Source organism: Lycorma delicatula, chromosome 4 (genome assembly GCF_047948215.1).
Source record: "Lycorma delicatula isolate Av1 chromosome 4, ASM4794821v1, whole genome shotgun sequence".
In the NCBI taxonomy this organism is placed as follows: Eukaryota; Metazoa; Arthropoda; class Insecta; order Hemiptera; family Fulgoridae; genus Lycorma; species Lycorma delicatula.
This window is the reverse complement of record NC_134458.1, coordinates 146,442,357-146,466,727: the sequence shown is the minus strand read 5'-3', so window position 1 is coordinate 146,466,727 and position 24,371 is coordinate 146,442,357. Positions and strand designations below refer to the sequence as shown.

Genomic DNA, 24,371 nt, shown 5'->3' with positions numbered 1-24,371 from the left:
AACAGCCAATTTGTCAAAAATCTGTTGATGTTCTATTTTGCTGTACATAGATTGTAGTTAACACTCTGATCATGAGTAATTGATTTCTCTTCTGCAGATAAAAATAAATCCGAGAATAAAAAAAAAAAAGATTTAAAATGTTTGTTGTGTCTTCTAAGTAATTATAATTCTAATTAGAGATCTAATTTATGAATTCTTGTTGCAAAATTATACATTACTATAAAAAATAATTTTTATAATATTACTTTGGATAAAAAAAAAATCTATTTTTATTTTGAAGGGCATCTATCGCCGAATCGTATATAAATTTGGACATTCAGCTAAAAACTTAACTCAGGTCATTTTACATCTTTACCGATTTGGAAAGATTATAGGATCTCTGAATTCCCAATAATTTAGAGATAATAATAAGTGCATATCATTTAGGAGTTAAGGACAATGATAGAAGAACTGATTTTTGTGATAAAGAAGAGGAAATATTCCTTTTATTGGTCCTGATATTGTTTGTGGAGTTAGCACAATCTTAGGCAGAACAGTAGCAGTTCAGCATCGATTTTTAGAAGAGATAAAGAAATATTTGAAAGTTCAAATTAAAATGGTGATTCGCTGATTCGTAATCCAGGGACCCAGTATTCTCTACTCCACTGGTTTTGAAGTTCCCAATCAGCGCTCCGCGAAGTCCGAAGAGCTACGAGTACACTTTACAGGAGCTACGCGGCCGCTGCAGGAGAATAAAATAGTTAAAAATTAAATGAAATTAAAGAATAAGAAACAAAATATAGAATCAAAATAAGAAAACTAGAAATTACATTATGAATGTATAGTCAAAGTTTTGACAATAGCAAGAGTATTGGTGGTTGCTGAGAATAAATTGAGGTATGGTAATCTTCGAAGTTTTAAAACATAATTTCATTGTATGGACATTACGCAATTGTTTAGTTTAGATTCTAGTTTAGTTTAACATTTTATAACTATTTATCCCTTCTCCTCCACCATATGTAATATTAATCCCATAGAAATTTATTTAAAAAAAAGGGTTCCGCGTATCAAAAGGTTTAGGAACCGATGCTTTATACACATACTCTATGACAGAGTCCCAAAAATGCACTAGTTTTCTAGCAGGATATGTTCAGAACTCATTTAAAAGGCAATGTCCCTATAAAAATAAAACACTGTTTGCAGATTAAGTTAACAATCCGATACAGACTTTAGGCATTTATTCCAATAAAATTAAGCTTTTATTAAAAATAAATGAGAAATAAATAAATTTTTCTCTTATTTCAGGTAGATGAAAGTTCTCATCAAGTCCGTCAGTTTATTTAAAAATATAATGTTGAGTTTTAGTAAAATTGTAAAAGATGAAAAAAAAATAATTTCAGATTTGAGATGCTTGGATATCGATCCTTATTTAATCTACTTTTGCCGAAATGATGTCTTGAAATTTCTAACAGTAAAAATAAAAACCAATATTTAAAGCTACATATTTTTTTGAAGTTTAAAAAAGATATTGAAGTTGTATTAAAATTACAATCACGAAATCGTACGTACCAGGAAAAATACGTAAAAATCATACTTTTTTTATATATTTTTTTCAAAAAGTATAAACAAAACTTTTTTTGTTAAATGAATTAATAATTTCAAACAGTAAAATTTTATTCTTTAAATCAGAAAGTCTATACAATTTTTTTACCCTCAGATCAATTGTTCTGGTTCTATGACCGCAATCACCAAAAACAATATTTTAATCAAATGTACAAATAAGTATTTTTGTTGCTTTTATAAGCATATATGTCCTAATCCAATAGAGCATATCTCAATAGACATTAGTTTTGAGAATGGAAGATCTAAAAAAAATTTTACAGCAATTACGATATGTTCAAATTTGTTTTCTATGTAACAATTTATTAATCAACAATATAATTACTTAAAAAGTTAAAGTGTTAAACGTTTTATTTGAGAAGAAAACAAAGATACGTCCATTTGTCTTAGAAAATTCTTAGGTCGTCCTCCGTCATTGTCCATCCAGTCTGTTGAACGTCTTACCCAGTGATTTATATTACATTTACCGCTGCGTATATAAAATAATGTATTTACAAAATCTATAACTCAAGTTTATGTTCATTCCTGTCTAAGTTTACGAAAAGTTAAGTTAAAGAATTAAGCTAAAATTGAACATTAAGTTACGTTTAAGTAAATTAACCTAAGTATAAATCATCATAGCAATCAGGATGGTTGCAATGTGTTTTAAGAAATTTAGGCCTACGTAATAAATTTGTGTTCATATGTAAGTGTATTCAATGTTTTAAATACTATCACGTCACTTTGAGCTTTCATTAATTTGTATTTAATCATTTCAGTTTACAGTTTTTTTTAGTATTTAAAAAAAATCTTTTGACTTTTTTGCACATTTAATATTTTGCATATTTTTTTACATTTTTACGTCGATTTATATGGTATGCTGACATTAATCTTTTGTTTAATTGACTCAATGATTAATAAAGAATAATTGTTACACAATAATAACAGTACACGTTATATATATTAAAACGATTTAAAAACCATGTGATAATTAACATAAAAAAAGCAAATAGATTTTATATAATTCAATCATACATAAATACGTTGTGTTTCTGATATAACAATAAATATTGCGTAATTAATAATTAAATACAAGAATAATGGAATATTTGAAAGACAACTAACATTTTCGTTAGAGGTCTATTTATCACAAGAAGATTCTGTTCGAATGCTTATAAAACAAGTTTAGTTAAATATATTAACTGCAATATAATTATTACTTTATATGTTAAACAAAATTGGACTGAAAACTTATTTCCTGTCCGTGTGGGCGTTCTACTGAACGGATCGGGCCGATTTTCTTTATTCTGCTCGGAATGACCCACAGATATGTCATCATGCGTCATCGGACTCTAAAACTTGAATTTCCTTTCAGAATTCCACAAAAAAAGTCATCATTTATTACTTGATTGGGGAATTTTCCGAGGTTATTACTCATAAGAAAGTCTTTTTGAAGGTCTGTCGATGCTTGATGGCATATCTACGGGCCATTCCAAGCAGAATGAGCATTCATAGCAGCAAGAGTATTAACTATATATAAAATATATGCAATAAACTAAAAAAATATAATTTAATGTCCACATCAATCAATTACTTTTTAGTAATTATAACGTGATTAGTAAAACACTGGGATAAAATAAAAAAAGGATAACAAAAATTATTATAAATAAAAAAAACTCACTTTCAAAATAAATTCCTTTTTTCAAGGGACCTTTTCAGATCGAAAAATATCTTTCTGACTTCCAAAGGTCCTGTGGAAGAAATCATTTCGATTTTATTTTTTTTAAAAGCTAGAGTCGTTAGTGGTAATTTTAGTTTACAGAATAAAGCTTTTTTGGTTGGGAGGGTAGGAAATGTTTTTATTATTTTAATTTTTCTACAAATGTTATTACTTTTATTGTTTCGTAGGTGAGGTTTTTTGTTTAATGATTTTCTTGGCGTTTTTGATTTATCATTTTTTTTTAAATTAAGATTTTAGTTTTATTTTCCCGACGATTATTGCATAAAATAAAGAGAAAACATTGCTATTACCTCAAAAAATGATCCATCGAAATAAATATGTATATTTTTAATTATATTTTGATTCAGGTGACCATAACAAATTGAATTCCGGCAAAAACCAGCTTACAAAAATGTTTTGTGTGTGTATGCGCGCGCGCGCGCGTATGTGTAGTCCTCTTCACGTAATATCTCGGGAACCAGTTAACAGAAACTTCAAATTTAGTTGTATGACTTTTACGAGTATATATGGGGCAATGATTCTATTAAACTTTTTATAAACCTTGATATCTAGCCGAATATTCTATTGTACTGAACTCACTTTTGGTGAAAATTTCATTTAGAAGTATTCGCATTTCTTAACGATAATAAAAGTAACATGTTAAAGCATATATTTAAAAAATTTCTTAAAATAGGAAAAACTGATTTCAAAACATTCTAAAGCACGATAAATGAGTTTAGTAGTTAAAATGCTCATTTCTACTCGTATTTTTTTTTCTCGGTAAAGATCTAACCATATTTTTACTGCTCATTTAATCAAATTCATTAAAATATGTTTAAAATAATATCAGTAGCTCACTGGGCTAGTCTAGTGGTTGACTCGTTTTCGCAAACGTGTTGTTTAATAGCTGATTTTCGAAGTCGAAGATTAAGAGGTTCAATCCTAGGAAAAATTAGTTACTTTTATACAGATTTGAATACTAGACAGTAGATACCAGTGTACTTTGGTGGTTGGGTTTCAACTATCCATACATTTCAGGAATTATCGGTCTGACTCTGTACAAGACTACATCTCATTTACATGTCAGATGTTGCCGTGAAAGACCGAAATTAGAGAATGTCATAATCTCCGGTGAATATCGACACACACCAAATACATCACGACGTCGGTCGTAAAAGACCAAAATATTTGCTTATATTATTATAGATTCGGATCTTCACCGGTATATGTCGACAAGCACAGGTAAGTTCTGATGGAGGTCGAAACGATAGATAGAAATTTAAAAAAATCACCTAATACCAATCTTTAAGGCAAATAGATTATGAGAAACCATCGTAAAAAAAGGAAGTTTAAATTTACGTCAAACATAACTTACAATCGCTTCGCTCGCATACCTCGTCTAATTAAATTATAGTTATATTTATATTTAAATTAATTAAATTTAAGCTAAACATAACCTTCGCTCTCGCTTCGCTAAATTAAATTTCCAAATTATATATGTTGTTCTCAAACATTGGAGGCGATTAATCGAATTCACCGTTTTTTTTTTGTCTCCAGTCATTTGACTGGTTTGATGCAGCTCTCCAAGATTCCCTATCTAGTGCTAGTCGTTTCATTTCAGTATACCCTCTACATCCTACATCCCTAACAATTTGTTTTACATATTCCAAACGTGGCCTGCCTACACAATTTTTCCCTTCTACCTGTCCATCCAAAATTAAAGCGACTATTCCAGGATGCCTTAGTATGTGGCCTATAAGTCTGTCTCTTCTTTTAACTATATTTTTCCAAATGCTTCTTTCTTCATCTATTTGCCGCAATACCTCCTCATTTGTCACTTTATCCACCCATCTGATTTTTAACATTCTCCTATAGCACCACATTTCAAAAGCTTCTAACCTTTTCTTCTCAGATACTCCGATTGTCCAAGTTTCACTTCCATATAAAGCGACACTCCAAACATACACTTTCAAAAATCTTTTCCTGACATTTAAATTAATTTTTGATGTAAACAACTTATATTTCTTACTGAAGGCTCGTTTAGCTTGTGCTATTCGGCATTTTATATCGCTCCTGCTTCGTCCATCTTTAGTAATTCTACTTCCCAAATAACAAAATTCTTCTACCTCCATAATCTTTTCTCCTCCTATTTTCACATTCAGCGGTCCATCTTTGTTATTTCTACTACATTTCATTACTTTTGTTTTGTTCTTGTTTATTTTCATGCGATAGTTCTTGCGTAGGACTTCATCTATGCCGTTCATTGTTTCTTCTAAATCCTTTTTATTCTCGGCTAGAATTACTATATCATCAGCAAATCGTAGCATCTTTATCTTTTCACCTTGTACTGTTACTCCGAATCTAAATTGTTCTTTAACATCATCAACTGCTAGTTCCATGTAAAGATTAAAAAGTAACGGAGATAGAGAACATCCTTGTCGGACTCCCTTTCTTATTATGGCTTCTTTCTTATGTTCGTCAATTGCTACTGTTGCTGTTTGGTTCCTGTACATGTTAGCAATTGTTCTTCTATCTCTGTATTTGAACCCTAATTTTTTTAAAATGCTGAACATCTTATTCCAGTCTACGTTATCGAATGCCTTTTCTAGGCCTATAAACGCCAAGTATGTTGGTTTGTTTTTCTTTAATCTTCCTTCTACTATTAATCTGAGGCCTAAAATTGCTTCCCTTGTCCCTATACTTTTCCTGAAACCAAATTGGTCTTCACCGTATTTATAAAAAAACTTTAATCTAATTTTCAGAATTTTATAAATTGAAAGAGCCAATCAGGATATACAGAATATGTTAATTTCATGGAAAAACGATAACGATACAAATAAATGATCAGATGAGATGATTTGCCTTTTGTTCAATCTCTTTATAAAAATATTTTTATTCAACTTTCACCATCAGTTCATGCTGAATTTCAACGTATACCGGTGAAGGTCCGAATAAGCAAATATTTCGGTCTTTCACCGACGTATTTTTTATTTGTCGACATTCATCGGAGATTGTGACATTCTCAAATCTCGGTCTTTCACGGTGATAGGTACATATCATCCTCATCTCATTGGGTAGTGGAGGGCTGCTTATTGTTCAGTAGTTTAACAGATTGCAACGTACACATTGGGAAAAAATATCATAATAGTAATAATAAAATAAAATAATTCATATATATTTAAATTTTCATTTGTTAGAAAAATTCTAATTAATAAAGAATTTACCAATCTAGCTCAAGGAACAATTATTTTATGTAAATGCCTTTTAAATATAAGAAATTAAATTTTATTAAATTATTAAATCAAATTTAATTGATTTGGTTATATAAAGAAAGGCAAACAGAAATCATGTTAGCTATAAATAATAAATACTTAAGGATTTTTTATACATAAACAAAAAAAAAAATAAATAAATAAATAAAGGAACGAACAAAAAGAAATGTAAAAAAAATATTAAACCAGTTAAATATTTAATATATATATGCTTAGTTTAAAAAGGTTAATAACCGGTATTAATTTGTTTTGAAGAACAAGATAAATGACTACTTAATATTTCATGCTCAAATAAAAACAAAAAGAAGCGCAAAACTGTCATCTATATGACAACTAAATATTAAGTTGACTTTTAGTATATTTAAAAAAAATAAATTTGTTTGTTAAACAACATTTAAAGGAGTTGAAAAAAAAATGACAAAAGAAAAATATAAAGAGTTAATTACCTGGTTATTAAGTAAATTAAAACAAGAGCTTTCAATAGCTATAGAAATACATAAAACACGTCGATATAGGAGTATATAGATATTAATCATAGGATAACGAATAAAGAAAAGTAAAGATAAAAGAAGGGAATAATATAAAGAATGACGGATATGTTGATTGTAAAGATAAGAAACATATTCATGTTGATATCTGGCAAACATCCAGATTTTTTTACTTTTTGTATAGGTCTGTATAAGATACTCGTAGAATAGTTGACTGTAACATGTTGACTACATTGCAAAAAGTTTCTTTCTTTTACCGACTCACTAGTTAGATCTTTACGGCTTTAAAGAACTCATAAAACTGGACTTAATAATGTTAAAGACTGTGGGTGACTTGAACTGAATATACTATACCATTGACAATATCAACAAAATAAAGCGTAGGTGTTTTGATTTTTAAATCACCATTACGAGTCGTAATTCATAAAATATATAATAAAACATATCCGGAGATTTGACCGTCGGTGACCCAAGAGACGAAGAAGATGACACGACTACGTTAGGGTCAAGTTTTATGCAGATATCGAGTTCTATAAAAAAAAGGTGTAGGTTTTTTAAAAGATTTCTTCAACGAATAACCACCACCAAGGAATGATAATAAAACTACAAAATTTATTTCGTTATAAAATGTAAATCCATTGATTAAATTTTAGAAAAACTATGTTTTAATTGATATCGAGCAATATAAAAATAAATTATTCCTGCAAGTAGGCAAATAGAAAAAAAAAACAATTATAACAACGCGATCTCTTTTATTTTCAGTGACGGATATGAAACATGCTGTTAAAATTGGTAAAAATCTAGTTTTAATAAGATTTAAGTTTTAATACACTATTTTATGATTATATTAAATTACTGCTGTACTAGCCAGTCAGGTTTCGTTCATCCTTCTCGTCTAGCCGGTGGAACCCCACTATGTTCATTATCCTCATGCTTGTGAAAATAATTTTGATAAACAACAATTAAAGATTGTTCAATTTATAAAAACTATTAGTGTATTGTAATTTCTTCTGGAACACAGTTTGCTCAGCACAGAACTCGAATCTTTCTGAAGTATGCGGGTTTCAGATTAATCGGCCCCCTTGTTAAAAATAGTAGCGTTACCGGTTACTACCTTTCCTTCGTCCGGTTAAAAAATATTTTTCACGAATTTTAGCGTTACCTGAAAAACACTATGAGGAGGTGACCGTACTTCGTTTCTCTTTTTTTTCAATTTTTTAAAATTTATTTTGTGTTTATAACTCTTTGGGTTTTCTTTTTGGAACAGTTTGTGAACAACATAATTTAAAGAATGGACTTGTATAGAATATTTATAGCTTTACTCTCTGGACTGAATGAGCGAATGTGTGTGTGTGTCTTTTCCGCAAGCCAGAAACAGTTGCCGTTGCTAGAAGCATTGACTCTCTAAGAGGAGACCATCCATTTGAAATATCTGCCCTAGTAGCTTATTTTCTGGCATCAAAAAAGCAACTTTAATTTGAAACAGTAGACGCTTGAAAGTGAAGTGCAAGTTAAAAGGAATGTACGCCGTACACTGACGCACGTTTAAAGCTCTTTTTATCGATAACCGAAAGCGATATCGAAAAAACAAATCGATTTGACCAACGGTTTTGCCATACTAAAGTCGAATATCGGTAAAGAACATAATTCGGTTGTTACCGCAAGCCATTAAAACGACCACCATCTTGAAACATTTCGTAACGGATATAGTCCTATGTTCTTTCCAGGTATAAAAACTATGTTCTTGTAAAAGCTTTAGCTCAATCGGTTCAGTAGTTTTTACTGAAATATATATAGTGTCACAAAAAAACGGGAACTTTTGAAATGCGTAGTGGCAGCCATGTACTGTTGACAGGACTGCTTTATGCAAAGGCAATCTTGCCACTCAGTCATCATGGAGCAGTGGAACGGTTATGGCGAAAGCAGGAAAGAGCCTGCTTTCGCCATAAAAATGTTTTATAAAACTAACTACAGTTTGGAAGGTGCACAAAGGGAGTTCAAAAGTACGCGTTTTTTTACGTCACCTGTATATCAGAGAGATATACATTATTTATTATTTATATATTAGTTATTCTTGTTTTGTTTTATACATTTATTTTGTAGTATATTAATAAAATAATAAAATTTAAAATCATTCACCTAAAATAATAATTGCTCCTTGAGTTAGTTTGATAAATTGTATATTAATTGTACTTTTACTAATAACAGGAAACATAAGTAACTGCAAATAATTTTATTTTATTATTACTACTCGGATATCCTTTTAAATACATTTTAATGAGATAGATGAAATGAAAAGTGAAAGAATTTTACCGGGAATCAAACCTGAAATCATTAAAAAAAGCATTTTAACCATCAAATTAATTTATCAAGGCATGGAATGATGCAATAACAGTTTTTCTTGTTGTAAGAAATTTTGTTGGAAATGATATTGAAGATATATGGTTTTGCTCATTATTGATTACTAATAAATGCTAGTCTTTTTTAACGAGATGTTTCACCAAAAGTGAGTTCAGTACTAATAAAATGTCGGGCTAGATATCAAAATTTACCACAGGATTATTTCTTCTGAAGATTTATAAAATATAAAATTAATTCAACAAAACCAAAAGAAATAAAATAATTTTGGAATAGAAATTTATTTGATAAGGAAAATAACGATATCTCTTTATTCTCAAAATAAATTCCACCATAGATTCATTCACTGTTAAAGGGGTATTTTGAGCATTTTCTTTAGTTAATGACACAATTTCAATTATTGTACTTGTTTCAAGTTCTGCATTAAATTTACTGCCTTATTTTTTTTAAATTTATTTTATTTATGTAAAATTTGAAATATTTATTAATTTTTTTATGTTATTGTAATTATTATCTACTTATGTTTGTTTAATCATGTCAGATTAATCATTTTCAAATAAGTATTACCACACATGGCGTTTTGGTATTTGAGAAATTAAAAATAACATTAGAAACTGTAAATCCAGTGGAGCGTAATTCCTAAACGGAATCAGCTTTGCCTTTAAATTAGTCTTCAAATTCTAGTTGAATATAATACGTATAACACACAACCCCATTTATTATTTGAAAAATTTAAATTACATTGAAGATGATAGACAGTATTTATAGATATATTTTTTCTATTTACTGTATAGAAATTTAGTTTATTACAATTACAATAAATTAATTTTTATGAAATATTTTGATGTTTTTAGGTTTCTAAATTTTTTAGACACCTGATTCAACATCCTTAACTTTCGGTTTTATTTCCTGATAAAAAAAAATACAGTACAAATTAATAATGAATTCATTTCTTTTATAGTTTTTATTCATTAAGATTCAATATTTATATAAATATTAAATACAAAGCAGAATTTCCTACATATCTGAACAACATAATTAATGGACACGTTAAAAGATAAAGTATTTAGATAAAGTACTATTTCGGTAAAGGATAAAGATAACTTTGAAAATTAGGTGAATTGATGTAGGTTCAAGGTTTTAAAATAAATTGGAAGAAAATAATTAATTTTTTTTATAGAATCAAAACTAAATAATTCCTACATATACTGTATATATAATTACCACATCATTACTATCAGAGAAAGCAACATAATTTATTGCCTATAATATGTTTAATGTTTAATATATTTATGCCTCGTATCTCATATGCTTCTTACAAATTTTAGGATGATGATAGGGACGGGTAGTACAATGTAAAAAAGAATACACCATTCTCTACATACAAGATCTTTCTGTATACATTAACATTAACTTTAGATCCTATACAGTAATAGAAGCAGTTATTTTATGAATCAGTGTAATAAATTTACCAAGATTTTTTTTGATTTACATTTGTGATGTCATAAACGGGGTCAATTCTAGAGATCAATTATTATTATTATTTTGTTTTTTAAAAATGAAATATGTATTAAAGGTAAATACAAACGTATGCCGAATGAAATCATATCCTAATTATATGACCTTCAACAGTTTATATATATACATATATGCATTTTTATATTTTGAATTATTTATTAGACGAATTATGATCATATATTATGGAAATAAATGCATTATGCCGTATGTTAAAACCAGATCAACGAAGCATAATAAGACAAAGAAAGTCAGCTAGAAAAATTAATCTTAAAATCCTATCGGAATTAGAATTAAAAGCAGTGACTAAATAATCTAGTCATTCACTCAACCGAGAAAGAGCAAGCTGTCTTTTAAAAACACAATGAAAATAACGTTACATGTAATTTTAAATGTTATTTTATCTACAATATTATTAAAGAAACAATGTTTTTATTTTTTAGTATTAATGTTATTATAAATGTTAGAATAATTATAAGATAGAACTAGTTTGTACCATATTGTATTATATATTTACATTGTAATCTTTTATTAATGTTATGACATTATATCTTGTGTGCAGTAATATAGTAATAATAATAATTTCCATATAAATAATAATGTTCTTTGAGAATAAGTGTTAACGTCATATTATTTTATAGATTATTATTTCCATTTAATTTATAATTCTTATTCTTACTAAACAATTTTTATATTAAGTTATTTATTTTATATATAAATAAAAATTAAATTATAAGTCTTTAAGACATTGTTCAATTATTTTAGATGTTAAAAAAATCAGTAAATAAAATAAAATGCTTATAATAGATTTGTAATATTATTTTAAATGTATTATTTTAAAATTTTAAATGTCAAAATGTGTTATTTTGATTAAGTAAATACGTACACGTGGAACACAAACACACATTAATATATACAGAGTGATTCACAAAGAATGTAAAAACTTTCAGGATTGATATGTTCTATTGGTGAAAATAAAGAGAAAGTTGATATAAACATAGTTTCAAAAACTTTTCTCTCGCTGGGGAAAGATTTTTTTCCTGATTTCTGCGTCTTTGCTAAAATTAAACCAGACTGTAATTCTTGGAACCCAAATTAAGGGGGTAAATTTAGTAGTTTAATACAAAATCTGACCGGAAAAAATGAAAAATGTCCTAGTACTGTATTTTTAGTGTTTTTCGAGAAACATGAGGTAAAAGACAAAGAATTGAGGTAAAAAACACATTATTTTATGTTTTGGAGTAAAATAACTTTGCTAAACAGGTAATAAACACATAAAAGTTTTAAATAAAACTTTTAGAGAATTTATTTCTGAGTAAAATGATATGAATAAAGTCCACAAATTTTGAGTAAATGTTAACTTAGGTTATTAATCGATAAGATTTCAAACGAAGAACTAAGAATAGGGAAGTTGAACTTAATAGATAAAACTAAAAGTAAGAAAAATACGCTAAGGGAACAAAACAATCAAACGAATGAAGAAGAAGAAAAAAGAAAAACAACAACGTATAAAAGAAAAGAGGTATAAGAAAAACTATTCTCTTAATCGTTTTTAAAAATGTGTGATAGAAAAAGGAAGAATTAGAAGCAAAGTGAGAAGAAGAAAAACAGTAGCAAAAAAAAAATGAAAATGAGAAGAAAATAAAACAAAAAAAAAAGAATCAGAAGTGGAAGGAAAAGATATAAAGATGAGATAAGTAAATTGAAGTGAAAATAAGAATGGAAGGAAAGAGAAAGATAATCAAGTAGAAAAAAAAGAAGGATGAGGTGAAGAGGAGAGAAGGTAGAAAAAGGAAGGAATAATAGTAAAAAAGAAAGGAATTAGAAAAAGCAAAATAAAAATGAGAAATAATAGTCGTTAATCACCAAAAATTGATTCTATATTTTATGTAAGGAAGAATTACCAATGGAACTATATCGGTCCTTCATAAACAGATTAATTAAGAGACAATATCCGTGGTGGAGTGGTTGAATCTTAGCCGTTCGTCCAGAACATGCTGGGTCTGAGTCCCGGTCAAATCTAGCTTAAAATCTTACGTGGTGAGTTAATCGTTTAAAAAATAAAAAGAATATTCGATATATTGAAACAATCGATCACACAAAGCAACTCAAAATTATTAACCAGGATTACAACATGTCTCGAAAAAAGACTGCAGGGATATCAAATAAACCAACCATGTAATTATTTTTTTTTCATAGGTTGGAACAAGTGAGTCGCCATTGGGTGAAGGAAGATGATAATCAATAGGAAAATGATACTAAAGCTAACAATGCTACTCGAGTTTTATTCTACAAACATTATGGTGAAATTTCTTTCTAAGAATGGGAAAAGGGCGAAAAAGTTTTGCTATCATTAACTTTAATAATTCAGCGAATAGGAAGAGTGTCCCGGTTTTTTAAGAAGTGGACGGAGGAATTATCGTTACGAGAAAGGAGAGAAGTTGAGAATTATGGTGGGGATAGCCCTCCACCAATTGGTTTTGTGGCTAACGAGCCAATTGGGGAAAATTAGTAACAATAATTAGTAAAAATTTATTTTCCGTCTAAATAAGTTCCTTATACTTTAATATTATACTGTCTTTATAAATCTATTCAGGAGATGAAACAAGCATGCGTTATGTTCAACCACACTGCACATCATATACAATTTTTCAATAAACTCAAAAATATATTAAAAACCTGAAAATCGTCTATATCGTGAAAATGAACAAAAATTAACTTACCTTGCCGAAGTGGTGAGACGAATTACATGTAGTTGCGGCCCAGTGGTCTGTTTGAACTCTAGCATGTTCTAACATGCCAGTCAGGCTGTCCAATGTTGACCATTCTTCGACGTCACGTCGTTGAAATGGTATTGGTGGCAATCGCTTCCCTTGAGGCACTACCTCCATCTTGGACCCCTGACATCAGCAGCCTCCTACAAAAATTAAAAATTATATTAATAAGTAAATAAAAGGGCATATTGTTAAAAGTTATAAATAGCTTGCGGCTTAATATTTTTTAAAACTGTAACCTGCGCTTTATAGTAAATTATTAATTAAAAAATTTATATAAATCTAAAATAATAATTAAAAAATGATTTATAAATAAATTGTTGCAAATGCGATCTTATTGGAAATTTATGTAAACTACAGAAAATTAGTAACAGTAATGACATAAATTCGTACATTACACAACCTTGTGTTAATTATTCGGACTTAAGATATCATAACATTTTATTAACAACTCAAACAAAAATATTTGGATTATATCAACTAAAAATTAATTTTAATTTTTAGTTGATATAATCCAAAAAAGTCTTTTTTAAAAAAGTTTAATTTTTACCACTACGGTTAGAACTGAAATTTATTCCCATCGAGAAAATGCCTAAAAAGAAATACAAAACCTATTAACAGGATTGATCAAAAAGTGAGACGTTAGAAGAAAATTTACAAACATTTTAATTTTTAGGTTAATTTTTTAACGATTTTTATTCTAATGGAACCACAAGTAATTTTTTGAAGAGGTACATAAAACTCGTACTAGTAAAATTTTAATTTCAGTCAAATTTCGTTAGGAATGTATAAATAGTGTTAAATTATAATTTAGTTAATTGAGTATATAGGTTCATAAAGGACGCCAACCATTTCTCAACAATTAACCATAAAAAATTTACATTTAATAAACGCTTCTACTTTAAAACAAGGTATTGTTTTGGTACGAGGCCACCTCACGGCCAAATCTTCATGGAAGGTAGGTAAAAAAAAATAAATGGAAAGAGTTGGGTTGTGATAAATTATTTTCAAAGGGGGTTGAAAAAACGTAAAAAGCATTGAACTCCGTCAACTATTAGAGAAATGATTACCATTTAATATTTTTCACAGCTAGTTTCAAAATTGACCTACAGTGTACATCGAATAGTGATCTCATGTCGAAAAATAGATCGTTTTAAGGAAGGAGCATTTGCTAAATTTAATTTTTTTATTTTTCAGGTTAAGAGATATTAAATTTCATTTGAAAATAGGTGTGAAAAATATTAAATTAACATAAGTTTGGTTAGGGTTGTCGCAGTCCGAAAAGTTTTTAGTTTAAAATTTATTATTTTCAATATCCTTTAAAATTTGTCCTTATTTTTAAAGATTTTTGAGTTGCTTCCTTCCCCATGAGGGCCGTCTGGGTGCTTGGGTTGTGGTGAACTCATACCAAAAAAATCGACTCCTCCATGATAGGAGCATCTGACACGTTCAGTGGTTGAAAAGTTATTTACGGGTTGCCTTACTTTATGAACACTGTATGTTTTAAAATAAAATAAAAATATTACTGTATAGTCATAATATAAATCTGACTACTCGTATTTATTTATGAAAATAATAACAAAGTAAAATACTGTAATTAAAAAAAATAAATTTGAGCAATCATAAATTTTGAGTAGATTACAACTAAAAAGTAAGTTAACTATTATTATTTTTTATGGATAGTTTTGTAAAATTGTTAAAATTTTAAGAAATTCATTTATTTTTGTACTCAACTATAACAAAAAAAAAAACGATTTTCCGATAAGTATTAGTTCTGAAATTTATTATCTAATGCTAAAAAAAAAAAAAATTAAATTCAAGGACACTTTTAATTAAATGTAACAGCTTAAAATCATTACTATTTTGCAAGAAAAAAAATATTTTTAAACTAATCAACTACTATTTTCAATTAAATGTCTGTATAGATAATAAAAATTAAGAAATAAAAAAATAAAAACCGATTACTATACTACGCTGCAATATTACTTATTAATAGAATCTATTGTTTTTACCGAAACAAAAACTTTACACAAATGTAAAAATGATTTATTGGAAAAAATTGCTAATTCATTAATGTATGTTTTGAACTGACCTTACCCTTTAGTTTGTAACAGACAGTTTCTTTACCGAAATGACTTTTATATTATTTTTTTAATTTTAGATGTTACTATTATGATATATGTGTAGTACACATGTGTATATGAAATTTTAATATTAATTTTAGATTACAAAGAAAAAAATAATAAGTGAAATGCGTAAGTAACTGGATAATGTAATTGAAAAATAATTTAATAATATATATAATAAAATACAGCCGAACATTTATGCGAATGACATTCTACTCAGTTTGACAAGGTATAAATGTTCTTATTAAGGATAATTTGAGGAAGAAAAAGAAAAATAGAAAAAATTAACAATAAATAAAAGCATACCTAGAATTTTTATATCTATATTTGTACATACGAGTATATATATGTTTAATGTAATCAACTTTTTAAAGGTATTTAAGTTTGCAAATTCAAAATGAAATTAATTTAGTTAGTTAAGTAAACAATTCTTTTTAAAATCCGTTACTTTAAAGTATTCCATCAATTTAGACATAAAAAGCCATAACCTTTGTTATAAATTTAATTGAAATAACTAATTAAGAATTTTAACTGTAAACTGAACTTAAAAATGTGTATAAAAAAATAATTTTTTTTTAATTCTTTAAATTTCTACTTTTTTCAAGCCGGTTCCAAATTAAGAATCAATAAACTATTAGCAATAATTTATTTTTATTTTAGGATCTTGTAGTCTTTTTTTAAACTTTATAGTGCATTCTTTAGTCAGTCTTACTATTATAAGAAAAAATAATTTTAAACTTGTTATTTTGATTTCAGATACGGTTAGGCACATAAAAAATAATGAATTAAAAAAAAAGAAGAAAAACATTAAAAAAAGAACAAAACTTGAGAATTCACAATTTTTGTAAAAAAAAAAAAAAAAAGTAAACTAAAGGTGAAAAACATTGAATATAAAGACGTACAGAAAAATATATCGGGGTTTTAAAGCTATTTCACCTTGTGATTTGAATCAGAAATAAAATGAAAGAATAACTATTAAGAATTTTCTCTATTAGTGTTCAATGTGTTCATCACATTTCGTCAAAGCGGCACACACATCCAACCGTTAGATCGTCCCGTACTTTAACCAGCACGTCTGTAATTATGAAAGCAGCAGCTGCTTCAATTACGTGCCTCGATTCGGGTAGATCAGTAGGTAGCGGAGGTGCATATATATATGTGATCCTTTATAAAGCCTCAAAGGATAAAAAAATCACTTAGGATCAAATAGGGTGACTTTGGAGGCCACCGCAAGTAAGCTGTCACCGGATCCGATTCAGCGGATGGGGAAAACGTAATTGAATCGATCCCGTACAGTTATGCCAGTGTGGATGAACACCATTTTGTTGACAAATAAAATTCTGGTCAATTGGAGTTGAGGAAAGAGCCGTGTACACAGCATATCCGAATAGGCAACTGCTGTTAAGCTTACTTTAGCGAAAAAAACAGTCCTTAAACTTGACGTCTAGATATCGCACAGAAACACTTAATTTTGGGAAGACCCTTTCTTATTGTACGAGTTATCGAAATTTTCTGAACCTAGATACGGACATTATGTGTGCTAATTTTTCTATTAAGATGAAATCTTAACTCATCACTAAACACAACTCGGTAAAAAGAAACTTATCATCTTCATGCTGCGACATTTCGATCGCTAAGTCGGCATGCCGGTAGGCTTCAAAGCCAATAACAGCTGTAAATGGTATGAACGCATAACTAAGCGTTCCCTTAAAACGTTCCACTCTGTCATCCCCGGCATCATAATTCGCGGCAGGAATTTCTAACAGGTTTTTTTTATGCAGGAAACACTCCCTAACAAGTTTATCATTTTTTCAGACACCCTCGGCTTTCCCATATTTTTCCCTTTACACAGACATCCGGCCCTTTAAAACCGATTAAGTCATCGACGAACGTTATTATTTCTTGGAAGATCACAATTAGACTTTCCACTCTTCATATTAAACTTTAACTACAGATTCATATTTAACAAACTGGAAAATGTTTTCCTTTGAGGAGTTACCATTTTTGATAGCGGCGCTATGGAGCGGAAAAGTAGTGAATCAATCTACGACCATGCAAACAAATAAAACTGTTCTTTTTGTTCTTTAATTCTAGCCTTAAAATCAATACTATACACCTCATCTATGAGATATTATAACAAATTAAAACCCCAATATTCGTTTTTTCACACTTGATAGATTGCTATCAAGATTTTTAAAAACGGTTTAAAATAATAATAATAATAAAAATATGGGAATCAGGAAGTTTTATCAGAAGTTTTCTTTGAATCTTATTTTTTTTAATTTTATGAGAAAATAGTTTTTTGAATAATATATATACAATAGTTTATTGACGATAATATAAAAAGAACAAAAAAATAAATTATTAAGTCATCAATATAGAAGACCATGTAATTTTTTATTTAAAACAAAACTTCTATTTTATCTGGAAGAAATTTACTACGGGACCAACGGAAACTTTCTAAAAAAATAAATAATCATGGAAATGTATATGAATTATATCGAAGGTAAAATTTAAACGTACATAAAAAGTAAATACACACGGGTTAAATTTGTTAAATTGGGTTAATAAAAATTACATGCAATGGTCGATTTCTGAACACAACGATATCGTAACAATATTTTAACTATTTAAACAATACAATTCCTTAAAAAAAATGTTAAATTAAGTTATTAGCAAAAACGCCTCTTATTCTAATAATGCCTTAAATTAAGAATTATTAATTAAAAAACATCACAAATTTTAAGAAGTTAGAGGTTAATTATTTTATATTTAATAAAAATTATATTTAATTAAATTAATATTTAATTATTTTTTATGAACTAATTAATTATAACATACTTTTCAGGTTACTATTCTCTCAATATATCCTCGCCGGTAATCCGAATTTTTAAGAAGTTCATTACAATTTATTTAAATAATAGATCGCATTGTATGTTTTTATTTGAAAAGATTATTTACGGATCGTAAAACTTGTTTTAACGAAATTTGTAAATTAAACTTTTTACCCGAACATAAATAATGAATTGGTGACACTCATTTTTTTGGTGACAAATTTGTTTAATCTGCATTTTCAGTAACTAATTTAGAGAAAAAAACAAATTTAACACAGTAATAATGGTTGAAAAACATTTTTTCAAAATTCTTTTTCATTTCCTATAGTAGACGGGAGTTTGCCCCTCGTTTTAGCAAAATCGTTATTTTTTTATTTACCGATTGAGAATGGATTTTAACCAAAGATTTCACCAATGAAAATTTAATCAATCAGAAATTTAAACAACTTTCCTAAAAAGGTCTTTTTTTGACTTTAAAGTGGGATTCCTTTTTATTCTAATTATAGAAATAGTTGATTTTTAACTTACTGGAGGGTTTTACATATATTTTGAAAAACCTAGTGGGACAAGAATTAAAACAAAAACAATATTTATCATTTTCAAACTAATGTTGTTATTCGTAGGAATTAATGATAATTTAGTTTCTATTGTATAGGTCGCTTGGCATAACTTGACGATTGCAGCCTACCATGCAAGGGGCGGTATACTGTACATTCTACTAATATCGTCCCACATCATCGCAAGTGCGACACATATCACGGTTATAAATATGTATATCATGGTTAACAGTTATAAAGCGCAAACATTTATGTTATAAATTACAATTCATGATACAACAATGAACCTCTCTAAGAGGTAATTTAACTACTGAAAAAAAAATCAAAATAAATAAATACAAATTTAATTGTAATTTTTTAATAACTTTGCAAAAAAATATGAAGTATAAAAAATACGTGGAAAACAAAAACATAAACTATTGTAACATGTTAAATAACTACGAATGGTGTTATTTAATTAAAGTTTTTCGGAAACCCATTATTCGAAGTTCCTGTGTATATATTATCGTGGTAGTGGCCTGTTTTTGAGCTAGCGGTTTATGTCAGCAAGATATTTGGAATAAACTCGTCTTTTCTTCCTGCATTAATTATGGTGATCCTTTCGTCTTTGGAAATTGATGAATGAAGTCCCTTACCGTTGCCGTCTTCCTACGATTTAACGGATCAGTGCGAGGTTAACACGTAACTTTCATCTAAATATATGATCGGTCTACTTCTTCCAAAAATTTCTTAATGGCTTTCAAATAAAAATTTCTCTTCATAGCAATGTCATGTTTTCTGTTAACAATTTTTAATTATTTGTTGTTATTATCCACTTAAATCCTAAATCGTGTAGTGTAGTCCTTAAACTTGTTTCTCCTCCTGCCAATCCTCATTTTGAAATTTATTTTTTAATCTTTTGACAGTAGATACTGTTTTATCCGTCAAGTAAAAATTGTGAACGATTCTTCTGGCAGGTGAGGAATCATTATTGTATTGCTGATGATATATGCGATATTTATCTGTTCATCTAAATGACTACAGGTTATTAAGGATTCGATTACAATACGTTATTTTTTTATATTGAATGGGTACATATTGAAGTATACAATACCAAGCTTACCAGAGAATTTGAAGTTAGAATCTTCCAGATAAAATGCAGAGGAGCAAACGGAGGTCTGCAATAACATGAAGGAAAAAATATTTTAATAATTAAATTTAAATATACCTTTAATCAGAATGTATCAAATTAAAGTTGTTCCTAATTAAAAAAATATCTCTTCATCATATGTAAGGGATACCCTTGGTGTTAAGTTTAACCAATTTACTTTATTTTGTTTAGTGGTAAAAAAATAAAATAAAATAAATAATAATAATAAAGTATATATAATGAAAATTTCAATTTGTGATCAGTGTTACATAAATTCTGAAAATAACAAATTATAAATAAACCGCCGAACAACTATCGACAGCGGATATCGTAAGTAAAATAAGGTCAAATTAAAAATTCAGTAACCCTTAAAAAAAGATCAAGGTTTGAAAAATATTATTTTATCTTATCATTACTAATTTATAAGTATTCAATACGGAAATAATACATTCTATAAAAGGGAATCGATTCACTAAATACATATGTTACAGCAACATAAAAAAATCAAGATAAGTAATTTATAAAATAAATAAGAAATAAAAAACGAGTATTATTTTACTACAAATTATTTTTGAATAACAAATGCAATAAATTGTTCTACAATGAATTAATTTAAATAATTTTCAGTTGTTATATTATAAATTAAGCTAATTTTCGGTTTCTTTTATATTATTTTTAAGATATTTTTGTCAGATAAATTTTAAATTGTTAAATATAAGAAAAACAAAATATATTCTATTAACATTGGAATATCCTTAGTAAACTTGCTCTCTTTTAGTGATAAATATTTTATTTTTTTTTAAATGAATGCATAATAAAAAGGAATAACCTATATAAATATATAATGAATATAACCTTTATTAACCGAGGTTTAGTTTACTGAAGTCTTAATTAACCGAGTCATGGTCATTTACAACAGTTATTTCTTCTACTGCTCTTACAAAATACTAAGTTAAAAAATAATAATAAAAAAGGTGTTTACAATATTGAAGAAAATATTTAAGCAATATAAGCCAGTTAAAATTATGTTCAAACAGTGGGTTCGTAAAAATATATTAAACCATATTTAAAAACAAATCCATTTTACGTATTTTTCCAATGTTAAACCCCGTAAATATTTTATTAGATTCTTCTAAGCATAACATTTTCTAATCGGAAATAGTTTATTTTAGAATTTTTTACAAACGATGATACTTTATTGAGAAGACCCGATTAAATAAGATTTTACTAATATTTCAAATGATAAGTATTTACTTCTGGAATATAATATGCCTGAAAATCAAAGAAATATGAGTACTTAATTTTATCCTAGAAACAAATACGATTTGGTAGGATAAATTCTGCGTCTTAATGAAGAAATTGGAACTGGAGCAAAAGAATTGATTGGATAAATTATACCGAAAGCCTTTTAGATGAGGCGCATCGAATAATAATATAAATATTAAATAATATATTGATTAAACGAAATCTATTGACTGACGTACCGTTTAACTGAAATGTAATGATTGGATTGTTGTACTGATAAAAACACTAAAATTAGGGATTATAGAGTTGTAGAACCAACGATATCACATAAATATAAAGAAAAAGTTACTTATTTCCTTTTCATTTTCATTCGCGAACTTTGAGCATGATTCGCCAACGCGGTTAGATTAATCCGCTTGGAGGTGGTTAGGAGTAGCTGTATTTCGTATTTATTTTAAACATATTTCGTAATCTATTTTCAATCTCGAAGCGGCCTAATAGGAACTACGATATCATTGCTTTTTTGTTTGTTCTTCCTTCAGTTTCTCAGGTACATCCGTTTTTCTTCTTTAGTCCATTTTCTTCTGGTGCTCTTTCTTTCTTCATTCACAAGAGCCTTTGAATTAAATTTTTTTTTCTTGATAATATCACCTCTTAAGCTTGAAAAGTTTGTGCGTGGAATATGGAAATGGAATTTTGTAGCGTATGAAAAATGTCATGCTTGACCGGGATTCAAAAACTATTTCTCTAAACTTCATTCTATTCAAATAGTCATCCTTTTTTATCTTTCGGTCTTGAAGTTCTTTCATCTGGCCTATGTTTCCTGTTTGGCTTTTTAGTTTCCTACATTTTTCAAATTTGGATTCATTTGGTTCATATGTCCGAGGAACTTTAATCTTATTTTTCTAATTACGGTTTCTAAATTTTTTAGGTTTTATCAATTTATTTATTTGATTTTTCTGGGACCATAGATTCTCCTTAGGATTTTCCTTTCAATTTTGTGAGAATTATTTATGCCAGTCAGATTTAAACTACATTAAAACTACTGGTCTGACTACAATATTGTAATGTATCAATTATGCTGTTATAAAAAGATTCTTTTTGTTCTAAATTTCTTTGTCAGGAAATTAAATTTTCCTGATTTGAATTTTGGGATTTTGAAAGCTACATTTTCTGAACCCTTTTTATTGATTATTTCTCCTAGATATTTAAAATGGGTTGTGACACTTATTTTTCCATAATTAATTTTTTGGGATAATCTTGTTTATCACGATCTCTGACTTTGAGAAGGAAATTTAAGAGCATAATTACTGTTGCTGTTTCATTTAGGTCATTAATTTGGGAAACTGCATCTTATTTTGATTTTGTGAAAAGTGATAGATTATTTGTGAGAGTAAGCCAACAGCTGATTTTTAGATTTTGATTTTTGGTTCCACTTTTAACTCTTTTATCATCCTTTTTCCAGAAAATTTTTATTATTTTGTCTAAAACTAGGTCGGATTGGGGAAAATAAATAAATAAAAAATAAAAATAGAAAATCCATCTCTTTGTTTCAGATCTCTTTTATTTTAGAATGATTTGCTGATTTTTTCCCCAGAAGTTTACCTTGAAAATTGTGTTTGTCAGAATTAAATTGATTAAATTTTGTGTTTTCTGGTGAATTCCGTTCATCAGAAAACTGAAAAAATAACATAAATATCTTAACTGAAAATAATATAAATCGACTAAATTAAATGATTCACAATATAAAAAAATAATAATAAAAAAACAACTTCATGTTTCTTTATCCACTGAATCATAAGCTTTTGGGAAGTCTACAAAGGACGCAAAGATTGGCTAGCATATTGATAAGTAATGTTTTAGAATTAATTTTAGACTCAGGATTTGTTCTGGGCAGGAGCGCTCCTTTCTATATCCTCCCTGGTATTTTACAATTTTCGAGTCTATTTGGAGTTCCAGTCTGTTTAAAAGCAGTTTTGAAAATATTTTGTAAGGCAATGGTAATTATTCGTATATTATTTAATTTAATATTTGTTATCTTTTCCATATATTTTTTTGTTACACTCAAATTCCGGCTGACGTTTTATAAAATAAGTCGTATAGTGTGTGATTCAATTAATGTTTTTTAATGTATATTTTTAGGAAAATAGATCATTATTATTATTGAGGTAATTCTATAGCCAACAATAAGAAAAAAAGTTCATATAAACATAGGTCAGAAAACGGTTCGTTTGCGAGTTTCTGCTCGCGAAGCATTTAGCCCTGCTTCCTACTCTCTCTGTGAAATTAAATCCTACTAAAATTTTTGGAGTAAAAATCGAGTGCTAAATTTGGTGCTTCTTTATGGTTTTTAATTTAAAAAATTAAATAAAAGTGGTCTCAGATAGACCACTATCTCACTTAGATTTTATGAAAAAAACGGGGTAAAACACGGAAATGTTTTGTCGGAAAATACACTGTTTTAGATTTGGAATAAAATAACTTTGCTAATTTACCAATAAAAAATAAAAATTTCTAGTTAACTTTGTAGAGAATTCAATTCTGAGAAAATTTATGTAAATAACGTCTGTTAAAATTAAATACAACTTTGAGAAGTTCAATTTTAATTAAAAAAAAAAAATACTGTATCACTTTTCCAATCCAGTTTGTGTGTTTTGTTTTTATATTTATTTTAGTATCACAGAGGGAGCAGAAAGTAGAGCTAAATGTTTTGCTAGGCGAAACTCGCTAACGAACCGTTTTCTGATCATGTTTATATGAAATTTTTCTCTTATT

At 27.9% G+C, this 24,371-nt stretch overlaps 1 protein-coding gene across 5 annotated transcripts in view; it reads right to left on the bottom strand.

The window, feature by feature from the left end:
* The window catches only part of LOC142323932 (uncharacterized), a 483,338-nt gene that overhangs the window by 139,916 nt on the left and 319,051 nt on the right, over positions 1-24,371 (bottom strand). For all 5 annotated transcript variants that reach the window (XM_075364308.1, XM_075364309.1, XM_075364305.1 and 2 more), the window contains exon 3: positions 13,655-13,848. In XM_075364308.1, the coding sequence (XP_075220423.1) occupies positions 13,655-13,822 (168 nt within the window). In that variant the 5' untranslated portion in view covers positions 13,823-13,848. The remainder of the gene's footprint in view (positions 1-13,654; positions 13,849-24,371) is intronic.